This window comes from Anastrepha ludens, chromosome 2, assembly GCF_028408465.1.
Source record: "Anastrepha ludens isolate Willacy chromosome 2, idAnaLude1.1, whole genome shotgun sequence".
Taxonomy (NCBI): domain Eukaryota; kingdom Metazoa; phylum Arthropoda; class Insecta; order Diptera; family Tephritidae; genus Anastrepha; species Anastrepha ludens.
The window spans coordinates 37,605,402-37,626,525 of record NC_071498.1 but is presented as its reverse complement, the minus strand read 5'-3'; the positions used below and the strand labels follow the sequence as shown (position 1 = coordinate 37,626,525).

Sequence of the window (21,124 nt, the reverse complement as noted above, 5' to 3'; positions counted from 1 at the left end):
AGCGGTTAAATGTTTAAAATAGTGGTTTCATTCCATCTAAGTAAAATATGTTCTAAATATCAGCAAAAGCGGACCCTAAATACAGTTCTTAAAATATATCGACCACCCACCGCGCCACCTTGCGGTGCACAATCCAATCATCCAATTTCATTTTTACTCTAAAAATATTATTTTTTTTTATTATTATTTTTTTTAAATAAAAAAAGATTTTGTATGATGGAAATCTTTATTTTGACTTCTACGCGCTCCGTTGCTTGTCGGTTTGCACACTGCGGCTGTCTAGTTCACAAGTGTCAAATATGATTAACGTACAACGTCATTTGCAAAAATTATAAATCTTCCGATAGGGTGATTAACTTTGCGCCACCTTGTATAATTTAATGTTTAAATGACTGCAAAATGTAGACCAAACAAACAAGAAATGAAGCGACCTAATAATAATAATAATTGGTAGGAAATTAGATACTTCCAGGCTTAACTAGTTTTGTTCAAAATACAGCTCTTAGCAATCGTATGTGAAAAATAACAAAATTTAAATATCCACCATGAGCATGACTACAGGTAAAATTCGCCAAACAGTCGATTCATGGAATGCCTAACGTTGAGAATGTCGAGATATCGATGTTGAATGCTGTTCGGTAACACTTGTCTCTATAGCAGCGATATTTTCAATAGAACGTCCAGTTTTTGTTCTGCCAGTGCTTTTTCTATCCACGACATAACCAGTCTCTTAAAAATGTTTCACCAACCTTTGAATTGTCTACTCATTTGGACGATTATTCCCACCAAAAAAATCTCGAATTCTACGAAAAATTTTCACGAATTTTTGCATTGCCGACTCATTCGGACCAATATTTCCACCAAAAAAAAAAATAATGGATTTTCTGATATGTTGTTCTTAAAGGTCGACCATTTTCATAATATCATTCGTTTCAATAGTTTGAACGCGCTGATCTATCGGGTAAAATTGTATGTCTGTTTACTAATCTTGATGAATGTCAAAAATTACGGAATTATACCTACACTACTGGCCTCTAGGCGTTAGTTTTGGAATACTCTTTAGGAATTGCTTGCGTTTATGAAGTTGTGGGGAGTACTACTAAGTGCCGATTTACACACAGAGACATCTGGAAGGGAGATACTGAAAATTCGCTTTTGATGTTTCATTCGCGGCCAGACGGGCAAAATTATTTTCAGCGACACTCGTTGCCTTTGACGTTTTAGCATCTTCTGGCTCGGATATATTCTACAATCCGTGAAAATGTAAAGTGGAGAACGGTTTTTTGCCACTTACTTGCTAAAAAAAATAATTATATATACTTCATATATAAATACAAAAATATATATACAATATATATAAAATTGGCACGTACACCCGTTTTGGGTGTTTGGCCGAGCTCCTCCTCCTATTTGTGGCGTTCGTCTTGATGCTGTTCCCCTAAATGGAAGTAAATACTTAATTTAGAATTACCTTGGGTATCTAGAAATGGAAACAAATTCAACCTAAACATGTCCCAAAAGTTTTTCAAATAATACCTACCTTACTAGCACAATTCATCCAAGCAGCATTCTGATATATGTCATCGTTAAGTTCTTGCATTGGATTGAGAACCAACACAGAGCTCAGACCTATCTCCCACAAAAGAAGAAAACGAATGAAGCAGCTTATTGCAGCGAATTGTGTTGCAACCAACTTTTAGTTTAACAATACGAATAAGAAACACAAAGCGTGTCGCCAATACGAGAGACAAAATCCCCTCTCTCTTCCCCATCCGTCCTTAACCCACGCCCTTAACCCACGAATCTTTCGGCATTCTCGCTCCATTGTGGCAAAACAATAGTATCAGTCTTCAAACCAAACTGCACATCTTTAACTCGAACGTCGAATCCGTTCTAATATCTGGTTGCGCCACCTGGAAAGTAACTGCGCAGATCACGAAGCACCTGAAAACGTTTATAAATCGCTGCCTTTCAAATGCTTCCCAGTGTAAATCGGCACTAAGAGCAGAGTTACTTTTTACTTGAAATCCTGGCAATGCATGCATATATATGTGCGGGTATGTTGCAAAACTGTTGGTTGTTTGCTGAAGTAATGATAGTTTTATGGATTTATTTATTTAGATGAAATATAATTATAGATAATAATATAACACAATTAAGGGAACTTGCAGCAAAGGCCATTGGCCAGAGATAGTTTTGTATGAAGCAACTCGATGATATTAGTCTTACAAATTACATTAAATTATGGTCACTCAAAATATAAAATAAACTAATAAATATTTTCACATACATAATTCCTACTTAAGATATAACAGAGCGAATTTCCATTAACATATTATTACGAGCATTTTAATTGCAAATTTGCAACTGACAGCCAACAAGCTGATAACATATGCGCACACGTGTACATACATATGTACATAAATAGTGCATGTATACATACATATTCTGATACGTTTAACATGCGCCGAGTTACATACTCACATACACGTAAGTCCCACTTGTATACAACTACGCCAGCTGAAATTTCGATAGTGAATGTAAATCTCTATAAACGAGCGTAAAAGTGTCAAAGGAAAACGCTCTAAAGGTTTAATTATCATTTTAATAATTTACACTGGTACGTATAGTATGTATGTATGTTCGTACACACATGTTTATGTATGCGTATGGTTTTGGCCGTAATGAGCAATTACACTTAACATGCCAGCAGCAGTGTGGTGAACAGGCGTACTTACATGCCTACATGCAGGTAAATGTATGGGCATTAGGCCGGGTTGTGGAAAATAATTGTACGTTTGTTACATAAGAGCGTGGCCACTGTTAAATAATAACAACAATTGATTTTTCGAAAATTCGCAAATTTATTGATAATTTCGTCGTCAATAAAAAAAAAAATAAATAATTGGCGCGTACACCCTTTTTGGGTGTTTGGCCGAGCTCCTCCTCCTATTTGTGGTGTGCGTCTTGATGTTGTTCCACAGTTTCGAGCCGACTCCGAACGGCAGATATTTTTATGAGGAGCTTTTTCATGGCAGAAATACACTCGGAGGTTTGCCATTGCCTGCCGAGGGCGACCGCTATTAGAAAAATGTTTTTATTAATTTTGCTTTCACCGAGATTCGAACCAACGACCTCTCTGTGAATTCCGAATGGTAATCACGCACCAACCCATTCGGCTACGGCGGCCGCAATACTCAATGCAAATACCTCAGTAACAAGTCCAATCTCCTGCATTGTCAATTATGGCCTGGCACCGCCGGGCATACTTTCCACTAGTTTTTCTGCATATTCTACCGGAAAATACTTCCAAATTTTCCGAATTTGTCGAGAAGGTTGATCTAAATTACATGGCATGCGTCTGCGAAGCTGCATTTTCATCAGAGCCCTCACATTTTCTATGGGACTTGCATCCGGTTACTGAGATGGCCAATCTAAAGTAACAACTCCGTTTTGCGCCTTCCACTCGCTACACGCTCTACTCCGATGTTTCGGATCGTTGTCCTCTTGAAGCATCCAGCTTTCATTTTTCTTAATATACCATTGCTTAGCAGATGGTAACAAAGACTTTTGATATATTTTATTCATTTTTTTGGCATTTAAATTCTCGGTAAATAATAACAAAGTACCGAAACCCTTGTTTGAGAAGCACCCCCAAACATGGACCTTGACGGGGTGTTTAACAGTTCGTTGAAGCATCCTACTGGCGGAGGTTGTCCAGGCGTGTTTGATGCTCGGAAATGCCCAGAAGGAGGATTTATCAGAAAAAATTACGTTGCTCCAATCGCGGTCCAAGTTTTCCTTCGCCCATTCCACTCGTTTTTCAACGTGTTTTGCACTCAACATTGGTTTTTCCAAAGTACTTCGATATTTCTGTTTATTGGCGAGCAAGTGCCTGCGAATCGTTCCGTCAGATATGTCAACACCTTTTGCTTTCAATCTCACAGCAGCTCCACGTAAAGTTAATGCTTGATCTTCCGAGAACAATGCGAGAATCTTGTTTTCGTCTTTTTTTGAGACTTTTCTTGCACTTCCGCGATCAGGAAAATCATCAACGTTACCGACCTTTTTATAGCGATTTATCCACTTGCTAACGAACTGCTTCGACTTTCCCATATATTTCGCAGCAGCAGTTTGCGTTAATTTGGGACCTTTTTCATGCAAACATAGAAAAGTTGCCTCAAAGCGAGAGGCGTTATCAGCACTAATTTCGAAAAACCACTCAATTGAAGACTAAATTTGACAGATAGCTGACTTTTTACAAAAAGCATTAAGGACTGAGGTGCCTTCTATGTCATAGAAAAAGAAACAGAACGATTTAATTTTTTATCCACGCTCTTATGTAACATACTGTAAATGTGAAGCTCTAATTTTGAAGGCGTAGTAGTTGCAATTATTATATATTGGAAAGTATTATATATTAGTGCTCTACTCAAAAATATCCGAAAAGACTACATAACGTGCGACCAACATGGAAGCTATCGTACAGGGAAAAAACTTGAAAATCCGACTCAGTACCACTCGTTAAATAAGAATAAAAAAATTTTCAACACAAACATTAATCTTAAGGTATTTAACACTTGTAAAGGCCTCGCCAGCCAATGGCAAACCTTCGAGAGTATTTCTGCCATGAAAAAGCTCTTTACAAATTTTTTTGTTTCACTACTACTAAATTTTCAGTGCACCATAATTCTTATTTACATATGTTTCTATGAATGTTTATATGTAAGGATTATAAACCAAAGGAGCAAAATTCGAATGAGTACTTACTCTATGGACATGCTCGTACATGCATGACTGGCTTATAAGGAAAAGGTGCTAAGTTCAGTTCTTAGCAAATATTGCGACGTTTAGCTTCCGATAACTTAAAAGTTCTTACGGAAATTAATATTCAAATGCAATCTATGGTTTGATATTTATATTGATAAAATATTTTCGCTTGCACTCTAACTGCTGGGATGCAGTTATTTCAGCAATCCTCGTTCCCAAAATCAAATTACAATTTTGCAAAGTCTTACTGTCGATTGTAGAATTAGAAAAAGTAAATCATCCTTAGGTATCCTCGCTCCATTGTGGCAAACCAATAGTATCGGCCTTCACACCAAGCTGCACACCTTTAACACGAACGTCGAATCCGTTCTAATATATGGTTGCACCACCTGAAAAGTAACTGCACAGATCACGAAGCGAAAAACGAAAACGTTCATAAATCGCTGCCTTCGTCGGATTTTGCAAATTTTCTGGCCCCGGACTATAACCAACGCCGAGTTGTTGACGCAAACTAACTAGAAATCTTCAGAAATCAAAAAAAGGAAAACGCGATGGATTGGCCACACGCTAAGGAAAAATAACGACAATGTCACTAAACAAGCGCTACGCTGGAGTCCATTTCAACAAACTGGTAGTGGAATTGACAGACCAGGTACCAACCTGGCGGCGCTCAACAGAAACTGAAATGAAGTGTAAATGAAGTAAGATCCCTAGCACAAAACCGTGTCCGTTGGCGAAGAGGAGTGGTTCACGCCCTATGCTTGAAATAAGAATTAAGGGATCGCATATCCAGGGTTGCCCATATTCGTATAAGATTCAATTGACGCAAAAATTGTTGCCTGCGGACAAGCCTCGTCGATTGGAAAGGGCCCATCGAAATGGCTCAAGATGACGAGCAATTTTGGAACAAAATCATCATGTCCGATGAGGCTCATTTCTTATTCAATGGTACGGTAACCAAGCAAAATTGCTGTATTTACGCCACTGAAAATCTTCACGAAATTCAAGAGGTACCTCTTTACGACGAAAAAGTCACTGTTTGGTGCGGCGTTAGTGCGAAAACGAATATTGGGCCGTTTTTCTTCGAAAATGAAGATGGTCAAACTGTTATCGTCAATCAGGAGCGTTATCGCGATATGATAACCACTTTTGTGATGCCAATTAATAGTCGAAAGCGTATGAGGCGGTTCTGGTTTCAACAAGACGGCGCTCCACCACACACAGCTCGCACCACAATCGATTTTTTAAAGAAATTGTTTCCTCGTCATTTGATGTCGAAAAATGGCGATTTTGACTAGCCACCGCGTTCGCCCGATTTAACGCCACCTGACTTCTTCTTGTGGGGATATTTAAAATCAAAGGTTTATATTAATAAGCCGAAGACCATAGAAGAGCTCAAGAACAATATCCGTGAGGAAATAGCCGCTATTCCAGCCGAAATGTTAGCTAAAACTATGGAAAATGCTGCAAAATGGGGACCAAAACGCCGTACAGGCTCAAGGCGGCCATTTGAGAGATATCATATTCAAAAAGTGTGTCAACAAATATACTTGAACCAAATAAAATGATTGTTATCGTCAATATCAAAAAAATTGTGTTTTTCTTTGATTTAACATATGGGTTCGTCGAATATGGGCAACCCAGTATTACTGGAAAGTGCTGAGCCATACATTCCAGTTCATGTCCGAGATATAAAGTTAAAGAATATGCGCTGGAGTTTAAAAGACAACCGGTAGAAGAGCAAAGTAATTTGCAGTCCAATGTAATGATGTATTAGCATTTCTCGAATTGGATGAAGAGGCCACATATATTCGACTTGCAAAATTTTTGTAGCTAACTTCCTTTGTTTTTAGATGAAAACCCTTATATAGACTCTCATGGCGGAGCTATGGTGGTAATTTTGTACTTGAATCAAGTTGAAAGAGCACTGATGGTTTACACCGCTTTCCTAATATAAATTATTATTATTTATATACAACACACCTCTGCCTTCCTCTGCACTAGGGGGAAAACTTTTTTCCTTTGCCGGAATTGGCAATCAATCGGCAAGGCAAAATCTTACTGGCGGTAAGAAAGTGCCCGTGAATAAGGATTTATGAAAAATAATCTCTAGAGGAATCGCTAGCGCTGTGTAAGTGATGACGGTTTCAGAGAAGACATCCCTTTAAAAATGTCATCCCATGAAATGTGTAGATTGCCAAATTTAGAGATGAAGATATCTCGGATAAAAGGGAATACCTCATCAGCTGAGACGTAATAAGACAAAAAAAAAAGTCTGCAAATAAGTTAGCTACTTCGCCAGGTGTACTTGTAAATTTATCATCTAACATCATCGAAGCAGGTATACTCTAACTCTACTTTTTAGATTTTACAAGATTCCAAAATGACTTCGCATTAGCTTTGACGTTCCGCTCAGTATTAAGTATATAGTTTTTGAAAAGCAAATTATCTGTCTTACTTTTGTTGCGATATAATAAGAAGTTTTCACCCAAAATTGTGGATTATTTTGAAAACATTTACTTTTACTGCTTCAGCTCACATAGTCTTACACTTAGTCTTCAAGAATTTATGTTATGTTATGTTAGTTATCACTAAAGATTTTCGCTGTCACTAAATATACAGTATGAACATTCGTTGAGCAATCAAATGCATGGCGATCCCCACTCTACCTTATTTTTATTGATTTCGAAAAAGCATTTGACCGCGTAGAACGCAGTGCAATTTAGGAAGCGTTGAGATGCAAAGCCATGCCGTCAAAACGAATAAGGTTAGTAAAGGCACTCTATGCAGACGCCAGCTTCAAGGTTATTCATGAACGGATGGTCAGTGAACGAATCCTAGTTGAAAAGGTGTACACGCCAGGGTTGTGTACTTTCCCGTACTATTTAATATCGCTCTCGATGTGATACAGACGTCGGCTCCCAAAATGAAAAGAGGTATTCGCTGGGGCTTAACAGATCGTCTAGAAGACTTAGATTATGTAGACGATATCTGTTTACTGGCGCATAATCATACCGACATGCAAGCGAATCTGGACGTAGTCACTCAATGTGCAAGTAAAGTGGGTGTGAAAATAAATATCGCAAAAACCAAGGCTATGAAAGTTATGGTACATAACACTGCAAACTGCACCATAAACGGATATGCGATAAAGTAAGTGAATTCTTTCACTTACCTCGACAGTGTTATCGTGGCGAATGGAGGATCCAGTGCATATATTAAAGAGCGAAAGCACAAACAGTGTTCAGTAAACTTAGCCCCATATGGCGCTCGCAACAGATAAGTAGAAATACCAAACTGCGGATATTTGAGGACAGCATAAAGTGGGTCCTCCTTTACGCCTGCCAAATGTGGAACTTGTTGAAAAAAGTTGCGCAAGCACTTCAAAGCTTTGTAAACCGCTGTTTGCGCAAAATCATGCACGTATTCTGGCCAAATACAATTCCGAACCCCGATAGATGGAGAAGACGAATAAAACATGTTTCCACGACAGTCGGTTCTACGTTACCGAAACGACCCGGATTTGTATCCGGCCAAGGACTGTCAACCCAGCAGCATTCGCCGTATGTAAGTATGGGGAATGTTTATGCTGCTACAACAACAACAACGACAACGAATAAAACATGGAACGAAATTAAACTACAAGCACAAAATCAGGACCAGTGAAAACAATTTGTTGAGACCCTATGTTCCATTTAGGAATAAAATAAATAAATAGGAAATAATGGACGTGTGTTTTTACCGACACTGAAGAAGAAGTGGTAGTGAAACGCTTATTGCATTTATTTTTAGTGCATTATGCCCAACTCTGATATGGAGGTTTGCCATTGCCTGCCGAGGGGTGATCGCTATTAGAAAAAAACTTAACTACCATGCCTGGGGTTTCGATTCTGTGCACTTCCGAAAAGTCACGCACCAACCCTTTATTACAACTACGTTTGAATGGGTTAGGCTACCCTTACTCCTATTTTGATTTGTTGTGCGTGTGGAATTCCTTTTGCGCGCGCGCTTACAGCTGAAAGTGAGTTTATATTTTATTCTGCAGATGCGATAGATTCATCTATCATTTAGTATTGTATATTTTTTATGCATGAAAGAGAAATTGCGGAAGTTGTAGGCGAGTTGGTTTCCTCTAATAATATTTGACCCTCGGTAGTGGCAAACTTTGGGTTATATTTCTGCTATGAAAAGATCCGCTCTCTAAAATTTGGAGTCAACTATCGGGCGGGCCATGTAAAATTTGCTTTTTGAATCGGTTATAAAAAAAAAAGCTAATCAATATTTTTTCAAACTTTTTTTTTTATTTTGAAGATTGAACATTGTCATTTATGAATGAAAAAATATTATCGTTCAAATGACTGCCACGACTGGCTTTACAGTAGGCCATTCGATCAACCCAATTTTTAAGCACATTTTCGATTGTGTGGGCTCCAATTTCATGAAAGGCAACTTCGATTTCGTGTTTTAAAGCATCAATCGTCTCTGGATGGTTCACATAGCATTTGTTCTTAACGGCTCCCCACAAAAAATAGTCCAACGGGCTTAAATCACAACTCCGAGGCGGCCAATTGATATCGGAATTTCGGCTGATTATTCGGTTTTCAAAAATGGTAGCCAAAAGTTCGAATGTAACTTTGGCAGTGTAACAAGTTGCACCGTCCTGTTGAAACCGAATGCCGTCCATGTCATCCTCTTCAATTTTTGGAAACAACTCGTTGAGCATGTCACGGTAACGCTCGCCATTTACTGTAACCGCGGCTCCTCGCTCATTTTCGAAAAAAAATGGCCCGATGATGCTGTCAGACCAAAAACCGCACCAAACAGTGACTCGTTGTGGATGCATTTGCTTCTCTACAGTAACGTGTGGATTTTCTGAGCCCCAAATCCGACAATTTAGCTTATTGACGCAGCCACCGATGTGAAAATCAGAAAAGAAGAAGAAGACTCACCACTTTGGAAATAGGTTTTCAATATTTCCCAATTTTGTTCAAGCGTGTAGCGTCCCATTTCGTCATTTTTGTTTTTTTTTTGCATACCGTGTCGACCTAATGTTGATTTGTACAACATATACATATGGTATGTGTGTATGTATGTGTTTATGAGCTTCTACAGTTTGACCTACAATACAAGTGGCGTTGATTAACCGAATTGCTCAACTGAGTGACTGTTTGATGGCCACACTAACCAGCTGAGTTAATGCTCGTTAATAAATACTTACATACTTATGTACATACATACATACATGCGTACAGATGTATGTAAAATCATTTCATTTATTTCATTTTCACGCACAGGTGACATTTTACAGGTGTTACAAGGATATTTCTGCAACTGTTCGGCTCTTGTTTTTGCTGCTGTTGTTTATGTAATAATAACAAATTGCGGCAAATTGCAATACAAAAGTCATTACTATCATATACATAAGTGAAAATGTTGTGCAGCCATAATGAACAATTAAGAGCGAAATAGTACCAGAATTGCAAAGCAAACACAAGAAACAGAAGGAAGTCAAGTTGACGCTGTCTCGTTTTGTTACTGCAATTCCTGTTAATCCATCAAGGATACAGGCATATCAGTTGCATTGGAAATATAATTGAATTGCTTGTGCTTGAATGCTAGGAACGAGATGAGCGAATTTTACTTGGATTAGTTTATATTGGGTTAGGTTAGATGACCGTTTCAAAGGAAAAAACTGAAACAGTTGTGTAAAAGGTCTGCACTTTGTATGGATACCATGGAAGACACAAGATGGGGCAGGAAAATAGGGTAGCAACAAAGCATAGATTCGAACAGTGTCTATTAGGAGAAATTGATAGCAAATCGCTCCGAGATGATAACAAAGTTCCACAGATAGTATATGTAGAAGAAGTCTGATAGCTCCTTAGATACGTTTCAGAACTATCACAAGCTGAAAAGCTGAGTCAGGCCCGTTTAGACTCAGGCCAACCCTCACGAAAGGTGCTCTCTCGTTAGCGCCAGAAGCTCGCTCGATCGCTGCCATTCCACCTGTGGCCAAAAGTACTTTACAACTTGGCTAACGAATGCTCTGGCCCAATGAGCTTTGAGCTGACACAAATCTGTTTAGAGGAAGACCGCAGATCTGTTAAAATATCTCACTTAAACATCTAAGGCCCATTGTTTTGCCAGTGCTATGTATCTGGGCTCGAAGATATCATTTTGTATAATTTATATGCACATCTTCGCGAGTTTTAACAAGCCGTTCAGCCTTTTGCCAGCAATATCCTTCAAGGATGAAAAATATGTTATTCCCAGGCATATTTGTCGAGTCCTACCGTGAGCAGAGCAGTGGCAAAGTAGGTGTTCCAAAGTGCTCCTAGCATTTGCTTCGTTGCATGTGTTACACGTATTGCAATGAACTAATCCCATTTTTGCTGAGTGATGTGGGGTGAGACAGTGTTCTGTCAGTACTCCAATCAATATTTTGCAGTCTTTCCTAGACAGTGATAAAATAAAATTTGCAGTTGTGCTATTCTAAGTCCTAAGCATAATATTGATAGTTTTGTACGGGGTTGAGTGCTCCCATATCAACTGCGTTTCCAGAGCTAGTTCCTCATTTAGTTCCGTTTTCATAAAGTAGAGGGATTGGTACATGTTTGACGTCCAATGGGTCCAAAGGAACTTCGGGGAAGTGAACTACTTCTTAACTCAGTTCCTCTCGGGCCACAGATACTTCCGGAGATACCTATACCGCATGGGCAAGCTAACCGATTCCAAGTGCATATACTGCGAAGCACTGAGCGATGACGCTAAACACACGTTTTTTAGTCGTAACAGATGGCTCGCGGAAAGAAATGCTCTGAGAGAGCAGATTGGCGACATCGCACCGAGCAACATAATCAGCAAAATTCTCGAACGTGGGGACAGCTGGGACGCGGTAAAGAAATACATCGAGAACGTACTACGGGAAAAAAAGATTGACCTAGACACTGTGCAACAAAATGAAGCCGCACAGATAGAGACACAATAGAGACGAGCCTACAGTATGAAAGCTGGCTACAAATATGGTGGACCCAGATGTGGGTGAATAGAATTGGTCCTTTATGGATGCCATTCTGGGCCCTCTCGAAGTAATATAGAAAGTAGTTCCGGGAAGGGTGTCTCCGCAGAATGAGAGGAGGGATCATTTTAGTGGAAACACCACACGACGCAGTAGACGACGGTCGCTGTAAGCGCGAAGGCATTTTGAACCCTACCTCACTCGCCAAAAAAAAAAACTAAATATGTCTGAAGTGCTCCATCTCGTCAAGCGAATACGTCACCAGCTCTCTCATTTTTTTCTATTCCTTTGTATCCTAATATTCAGTAAATAGTGGCTTGTCCGTTTCTGCAGGGTTCATCCATTTTGGATCTGCTTTGTTGAATACGTTTCGCGTTAACTCAAGGAGCCGCTTGACTATCAATGAAAAGGTTTTTCGGAGTATTACGAGGAGTTAATTCCAGAAGTAATTTAACTGCTGTTGTTGCGGCATAGATTTCAGCTTGAAATATACTACAATAATTAGGGAGTCTGAAAGACTTTTGGAGATAAAATTGTGGACAAAAGGCAGTCGCTCCTATTCCTTCCACCATTTTGGACCATCTGTAAAGATATTGTATGAATGGTAAGTCGATTCTAGACCTTTCTGTCATCCATTTTGCTCTATAATGACGATAGGTTTTTTTTTCCAAATTTAACTTGTGTAATTGCATAGTCTGACCCACCGCCCGAATACAGAATTGTCCTGACATCTTCAGTCTCAGAGCAGATCTTCTGTCTGAGTATCTTACTACTATAGTTTGATTGGATACCAGTTGAGAATTCTTTGTACTGCTGCTGTTGGAGTTGTGCTCATAGCACCGGTTACACATATTCCTGCAATCCTTTGCACGTTTTCCAATCTTGTGACGTTAGTCACTTTATCGCACTCCGTCCACCATATATGTGAACCATAGAGCATTGCTTTGTCTGGTCTAATGACCGCTACGCATATTCAATGTGTGAGTCGAGGAGATAAGCCCAAAGTCTTACCGAGCATTCTTCTGCACGCCTATAAGGTATTAGACGCTTTCTTTGCTCCTTCTTCCACATTTAATCTTCATGACAGTTTACCTTCCTCAACAATACCAATGGATGGTTCCATGTTTTTGGTATCAATTCAACTCCTCCAAGTCTTGGAGGCGACCAGTTTGGAATCTTATGCATCCTTGTAAAGAGTACTGAGTCTGTCTTACCTGAATTTACTGTCAGGCCGACCTGTTCCGTCCACTTGTAGATCTCTTTAAGCGTCGTTGTGACTATTTCACTCATCGTTTGTGGACACCTATCTGAGATGATAAAATCCAAGTTGTCAGCATATGTCATCAGTTTCGGTCGGCTATTCCCAAATTTGGTGATAATCTGATTTATCACTAGGACGCAATGCTAGTAGTTCTATTTTTTGGCATTCTGCTAATGTGACCCAGCCTTATTCGTTGACTCTTTATATATCTTACTGCATTTTCTCTTTCTAAGCTCGATATACTAGCTTTTCGCATATATTTTTCTGAGTATTTTCCTTAATATTTGTGTTTTGTCTAATACTTTAATGTTTGTGTCTGATACTTTAAGGGTCCAAATCTCGCAATCGTATGTATGGATTGGCCTGAAAAGTGTTAATCGCGCGCGTTGGAACTCACATTTTGTTCAGTTATGAGGCCCATTTCTGGCTTAATGGCTACATGAACAAGTAACATTGACATCTTTATGCTGAAGAGCAATACAAATCCATTAAAGAACAGCCATTCAGTGAAAACCGTTTGGTGCTGCCAATAGGCTGGAGGAGTCCTCGGCAGACACTACATCAAAACGATATTGGCGCCAATGTATCAGTGAATGGCGAAAGCACCATGGTAAACGACTTTCTGATACCGGAAATGGAAGCACGTAATCTCAAAAACATTTGGTTCCATCACGATGGAGTTACTTGCCTTATCGCCCGTGAAATAATGGATTTACTGCGTCGTCGTTTCGGCGAGCAATTTATCTCTCGTCTCGGACCAATGCATTGGCCACCAAGATCGTGTGCTATCACACCTTTGGACTTTTATGTGTGTTTGTTGTATCTAAAGTTTAAATGCTTTTTGGATAAACCAGCTTCGATTGAGCCATTGGAAGCCAACAGCGAGTCATTTAAACTTGGTGTTTACGACGCAGTTGCGGCCAATATATGAAAGGGATTATTTTTAAATAATAAATATTATGAATGGTTCTACACAGAAATAATAAAGATTGTCCAACTAATTTAAATTTTCTTGTTTACATTTTTTCTTCTTTTTAATTGGCGCGATAACCGCTTACGCGACTTTAGCCGAGTTTAAGAAAGGGCGCCAGTCGTTTCTTTCTCGTGATAACCATGGTTACACTACTTATAGAAAAATAAAAACCTCAGAACTTTAAATAAAAATTAAAAAAAAAATAAATAAACATAAAGTCTTCTTCAAAATAGCTGACCTTAACAACCATTACTACCCTACATTTGCGGTTTTCTACTCACCTTCATTTTACTATTCAAAACTATTCAAAATAATCGATAATTTTTGATGCATTGTTGTTATGATACTTTATTTAAATGCTTTATTTTATTTTAGTTTGAATGATTCAAAGTGCTTATCAACTATAAAAATTGTGGTATTTTTTATCTATTTATTTATTTTTTACTTTGCCAGCATTTAGCATTTAGCACTCAGCATTAATGCAATTTAGACTGCTGGAGTAAGTTTTTTAGACTATTAACTAACTTCTGAAATTTTATTTTGGTTTTGCAATAGAGTTTTCTGTATTCAGTTTACACACTATGCGCCTCTAGGCCAAGTGATTATTTATTTAAGCTCAGCTATTTCGAATTTTAGCTCGTTTTCTTAATTTTCGATTTACTTTACGTCTCTCCACATTTAAGATTTCTTTTCGGTTAAGTTGTAGATTTGTTTGGCAATAACCGACAATTCCACATCGATCGGTTTTGTATCGTCGTACAATGAAGGCGCCTCGCACAAAATCATGAATGTGCCCACAAGTGATGCGATCATGAAGAGCCATAGAAAGAGACGATCCAGCACCATGGCAACAAAGCCCCAATCTTGATCTTCCTATAAAAGAAAAATAAAAAAAAACAAAGAAAATGAATTAAAAATTGAGAAGTGAAAGTGGAATATGAAAAGGCTTAGTATACGCACAACAGGGATAAGGGATTATGAGTATTTCACCACAAGTAGATCTCCATTATAAGACTTTGTGTAGCTTAAAAAGAAATAAACTCTGCTTTGACCAACAAAAATTGTAATACAAATGCATTTGTGTAAATCAACCAGTCACACCTATCAAAATGTCAGCCTTGAAATCCAACGGAGCATCTCTCTTGCCAACAAGTGGTCCATTGGACGATGTAGGCAAATGAATAGTAAAGTGCTCTCTCTACGAACAAAACTAACACTCTACAAGGCTCTCAGCATGCCCGTCCTAACGTATCGCGCAGAGGCTCGGACGATGACAATATCCGATGAGGCGGCTTGAGTGTTTGAGAGAAAGATTCTGTCGCCAATGTTTGGACCTTTGAACGTTGGTGGCGGCGAGCATCGTAGGCGATGGAAAAATTAATTGTAAAACGCTTTACGACGACATAGACATAGCGCAGCGAATAAAAATCCAGCGGCTCCGTTGTCGTTCGAATGGAAACAAACGCTTCCGCTCTAAAAGTATTATATTTGATGCGGTACCAGCTGGTGGTAGCAGAGGAAGAGGAAGACCTCCTCTAAGTTGAAAAAATCAGTTATATAAAGACTTGGCGCCGGTTAGCACAAGAAAGAAACGACTGGCGCGCTTTGTTGAAATCGGTTATCGCGCCAATCAAGAAGAAGAACTTGTCACACCTGGTGATTTATTAATAGACTAGTACGAGTACATACTTAATGTGAACCTCTATTGGCATACAAATTTCAAGTCCAGAAGTATATAAACAATATTAAAGAAATTGCCGTATTGGAATTTAGGCCTCTTCTTTTCTTTCTACACGCAACGAAATGGCTATAGGAAATGGCACTGTTGTAAACTCAACCACCAAACCAGAATATTAAGAAGGCGCTAGGCGCTAATTAAGTGTCTCTCAGTTCAGGAAAGCAGCCAATCAAACAATAATATCAATGTAGGAAAACCTGTAAATATCCACTTGTTTTATATAATATATGTATTAATATTTATGTGACCCCACCGAAAAAAGTCATAGTTGCGCGTTTGTCTAAATCACCAACTTTCCTCTAATAACTTTTCTGTCTGTTCCTCATAAACTTTTCGCTGTCTTTCCGCGAAGGCTGCAAGTGAAAGCCCTACTTCCGTAATCATCAACTTCGCGAACGTCAGCTGGCCTGTTATCTTCCAATCAAAATCAACTGCCGAATGACCGATATAAACGGCAAAGTTTCGTTTGTTATTGCTATTATTGTATTAATGTTGTTGTCACGCAGTTTTATCGTTTCTACTCTATAAAATATTTGTTTGCTTTTTGGTTTTAGAAAATCACATCAGTAGTCTGATGAGGGATTTCACATGTGTGTATATTTGTAAACTCTTACATGTACATACGAGGGTGGCTATTTATATTTCAGGCTTATATTTTTCAAAATATTCCCCTTAATGATCAGTACAATTTTACCTGCATTTGAACCAATTTTCGAAGCACTTTGCCCTGTTGTGTTTTTTTGAATTGCGAACACAGGATTTTTACCTCAAGGTGATCATGCAAAATCTTATTGTTGATCGTCGTACTAATAAACAAAGATGCCGGAATTTCTCGGTATGTGACACGATGATTTTGCTTATTCATTTCGCGCACAGCATCGCTATTTTCTGGCAACTGATTTCGGACGACCTTCTTGGAATTTGTCGGTGAGCGTATGACCACTTTGATAAAATTCATTGTACCATTGTATGCTCGCCGCATAATGATTTTAGTTCATCGCTACCTTCTAGTCCTGTTAATTCATGTGTCGAGATGAGTTTTTAAAGCCACAGTAAAGAACACTGAAATGGCTTACCGAAATGTTCTAAATGCGTTTGTCAAACTTTCCACTGGAAATGTCAGGTGTCACCAAACAATACTACACATGCCAAAGACGAGAAATATTTAGAGCAACCCTCGTATATGTACGTGCATATGTATATGTTCTCATATGTGTAGCTAGTTATTTATTCTTGTGCTTGTAGCCACACAACATTGCCAAAATCCACTTTTAATTACTTTTGTGCAATTGACCACCATCACCGCCACTCTAACCGACCGCCGCTTTCAATCGGTCGCTTCCTTTGCCAATTTTTCGATTGATCTGTTTGTGGCTGCCAAAATCTTTTTGTCAGATGTTATTGTACCGCGAGTATAGCGCAGACAGGATTTATCATTGCATTCGCTTACACAGCATACTTTAATCAACATCAATTGCATGCGAACAACCATTTCGCTTTGCCGCCTTTCGTCAGGACACATGTATACCATATACTCGTACGTCCTCTGTAGTGGAGAGCTAAGCTACTCAGCACAACAGTTTAGTTTAGCTCATGAGCTGGTATTTGCTGGAAAAAGTCATACTAGTTCGAAAGTGTTTAGATATGGACGGGTTGTAAAGCGCCCTATTAGAGGTACATGCAGAGAAAATATTCTTCTACCACTATAAATATGAATGCTTAAGGCCCGGTGGTCTAGAATTTTCAGAAAATCGATTTTTTTTTTCGATATTTCGAAAGTATAGTATCTTAAGAATTAACTGTGCAATTTCCGCAAAGTCCGCGCGCTCCTGTACCTCAAACTTTAAACTCATTTATCTCGAAACGACTTTTTTCGGCACGGCGGGGATGAAAACAAAAAAGCTATTCAACCGAATCACTTGAAATTTGGATATGTTGTTCACAACATGTATCGCTATCGTCGGAACTAGAATCATAATTTTATTTAAATAATTTCCTATTTTTTTAACTAAAAAACTAGTGAGAAAAACCCGATTTTACGAACTTTTTTTCGATTTGTTCTAGTTCCGACCATAACTGCGCTCTTTCTGATTAAGAATCTTCTTGAGTTTTGTGCTTCAGATGAGTAGAAGTCTCGAAATCATCTACGCCGTCCGGGTTCGATTTTTCGAGAGGGTCATCTTCAGCGGCATTTTTATAATAATAAATATAGTTTGAAAAGCAAAAAAAAAATGTTTTTGTATGCTCAATAAACGTACCAATAAGTCTAAAAAGTTGAAACGTCGGTTTTTTAATTTTTAATGGCTAAAAAAAAAAAATCGTGAAAATAGGTGAAATGTTCGTGCTCTAGACCACCGGGTACCCTTAAAATCTTAATGAGAATTAAATGAATACATATGCTGATTGAGGCAATCGTCTGTTTTCTGGGCCATTATGCGCTAGTTCATTAGTTAGTATAATGCTGATGCACAGACTGACAACTGACGTGTTGTACGGCAAGCCATTTTTAAAAAAGCCTGTTGAAGTGCATTGAAATAGGATAGAAAAAGCACTACTTCAGCTGTAAAGCAAAGTGGTAGTAAGATAGTAGTGGCTTTACTGCCGGGTGAATATCGGCCGCTGACTGATGACTTGTAGGTCAGTATATATGTATGCTGTTGATGTGATTTGCGCTGACTTTTTTGAGTCACTCCTGACAGTTCACTGTTCGAATGTTACTGACGAATGTGGTTGGCGGCTGTACCATTATTTATTTCTTTATTTATACATAACCCTTAAATACCCAGTGGAATTTGTAGTGATATTTAAAATAAATATAAAAAAATCAAAGCCTCTTTGAGCTACCAAAATGTAACAATTCAATATTGAATTGTGCGTACTTCAATCCTTCAAACTTTTACCCCTATTTACTATAAACGCGCTGCATTTATTTTAAGTAAATATGCCTCTAGAAGTTGTTAATTTTTTCAAATCGAGTTTTTCTAATGACGATGTTATAGAAATGTATTCTTCCACTTTTCACAATAACCAAGCTTCATCACTAAACTTTGGCTACTTAAGTCTTACCTCTAATGAAATAATTTGGGCATAAATACTTTAAAGCTCTCCACACAGACTGACATTGATGGTCTTTGTTGCGCCCCAGTAAAGAAATACACAGCGCTAATATCACCGCTGAAATTTATTTTCAAATCATCATTAAGGACAGTAGCCTTTTTGGATAGCTGCAAATTAACATCAATTACCCCAATTTTCAAAAATGGCAAAAAGAATTAAGTTACTAACTATTGGCTAATCTTCCAGCTGTCTGAAAGAGAGAATGTATTTCGCCGTTAAGAGTTAATCTCACCTCATCAGCATGGCTTTGTCGCTGGACGGTCAAGGCTTACCAACCTAGAAGTATTTAGTGACTACTGCACCAACACGTTTTTATCAGGGCTCCAAGTTGATTGTATTTCCACTGATTTTTCTAAAGCATTCGACAAAGCATCCCATTGCATTCTATTGCGAAAGCTAGTCAAGTTTGGTTTCCACTCTATATTTCTGAAGCGGCTGAATTCCTAAAGTAAAAGGTGCTATGTGATTACAATCGTGGGGACTTCTTCCATTCAAGTTATTGCAAAATCTGGCGTACCTCTACCAAATATCTTAGAACCTTTACTCTTTGTTCTTTTTATTAATTATATAGACAGCTGTTTTTCGTTTTTCAAATACAGTAGATTCTGTTTTTATGCGGCGTATACGTTCCACCAAACAGCATAAAAAAAGCTACCAGTTCTATAGTAAAACTATTAATACGTTTCAAAAGTGCTAAGAACCGCATAAATCTGAAATAATGTAATAAAATCGCATAAAAAAGGGTACTAGTCCCATATTATAACTATAGATACGTTCCATAGACCGCATGAATCTGAAATAATTAAATAAAATCGCATAAACAAAAAATTGTACTTTTGAAAATTATATCTTTATTTAAGAAACGTCAGAATCGAAAAATAAATTTACATCGTCAGAAATGGAATCAGACAATGCCCGCATGTTGCGCATTCGATTAGGATTTGGCGTAAAATCACTTCCATCACTTGAGGAAATGTACACGTATGATCTGGATGGTGATGCAGGCGGTTCCATACTTGTAGGGTTAGCATTTTTGATATAATCTGGGATGAGTTTTTGCTTAGCTGGTTTAGAATCTTGTTTATATGTACAATTCCCTATAGGTCGACATGCATTTTTTAATAAAAAAAAACCGCACTATTTCAAAACCGCATAAAAAAAGCCGCATAAAAACAAAATCTACTGTACTTACTTTACGCAAACGACCTAAGCCTCTTCGATTAGGAGTTCTGAAGACGCTTCTATGGTTTAATTAGAGATCAATAGATTGTGCTTATGCTAATATTGGTCGCATCTGGTACATCTCAGTATCAATAAGTGTTATTACGTTACGTTTTCCAAACGACATAACGTAGTACGAACTTCGTACCGTATCTCTGGTACTTACCTTCAGTCTGTTGACGAAATCAAGAGTCTTGGTGCAATCTTCGATGCCTCTTTTTTATTCAGACCACATCAATTTTGTCATATCTAAACCGTGCGTTGGGATTTCTTCGTCGAAATAGTTATAATTTCAGAGATCTCTACACCCTGAAATTGATATATACATCTTTTGCTCGTTCAAAGCTTCATATGAGACCCGCAAGAACGTTTCGAGTTAATTTTCCTTTTTATGTCAAGACCCTCAGTACGAATTATGTAGGCAATGCCCCTTTAGAGTGTTCACTTCGATCATTCAACGAGATTTCGAATTGTTTTTGCTTGCAGTTTCTTTTCTATATTATTAAATTCAATTTTATTTTAGTTAAGCCATCGTTTTACTGAACTTTTGTAGATCATAGACGTTTGAAATAAATAAGTAAATAAAGATAGTTTCGGTTAGATTGAATCCTTTTGAAGAAACTGCTTTGAGCTCTAAAAGTTGCATTTTAAAGCTCGTAAAGGAAGAAATTCCCGTATATCTCTCTACGTGTAACCAGCCTGATACTAAGGTGAATTCAGTCAATTGTTCTAAAAAGACGGCACTCAGCCTGATTCTTGAAGAAATACAACAACATTCGTCGTAATGTTGAAAATTGGCGCAGCAGATTAATGTAAATAGAAATAGTCAATAGCAACTCCTACTGAGTTCATTGGTGTAACTCCTAACCTGTTGGAACCCACAAAATTCTGACCCATCGGAGCGACTACGCCACTAATTTTTATATTATATCATTCTGGACCCTAGACTTAACTTTGATCGACTTATAAAAGCAAAAGTGTGATGACGTTTGTGGAATGTTGGTCAAAATATCATAGTTAAGTTAT

The 21,124-nt window shown here is 38.1% G+C and overlaps 1 protein-coding gene across 1 annotated transcript in view; it reads right to left on the bottom strand.

The window, feature by feature from the left end:
* Positions 1-14,365: 14,365 nt before the first annotated feature.
* Positions 14,366-21,124, bottom strand: part of LOC128868686 (acetylcholine receptor subunit alpha-like 2) — a 49,516-nt gene continuing 42,757 nt past the window's right edge. Inside the window, exon 7 of the mRNA XM_054111078.1 lies at positions 14,366-14,895. Within this exon, the coding sequence (XP_053967053.1) occupies positions 14,701-14,895 (195 nt within the window). The 3' untranslated portion in view covers positions 14,366-14,700. The remainder of the gene's footprint in view (positions 14,896-21,124) is intronic.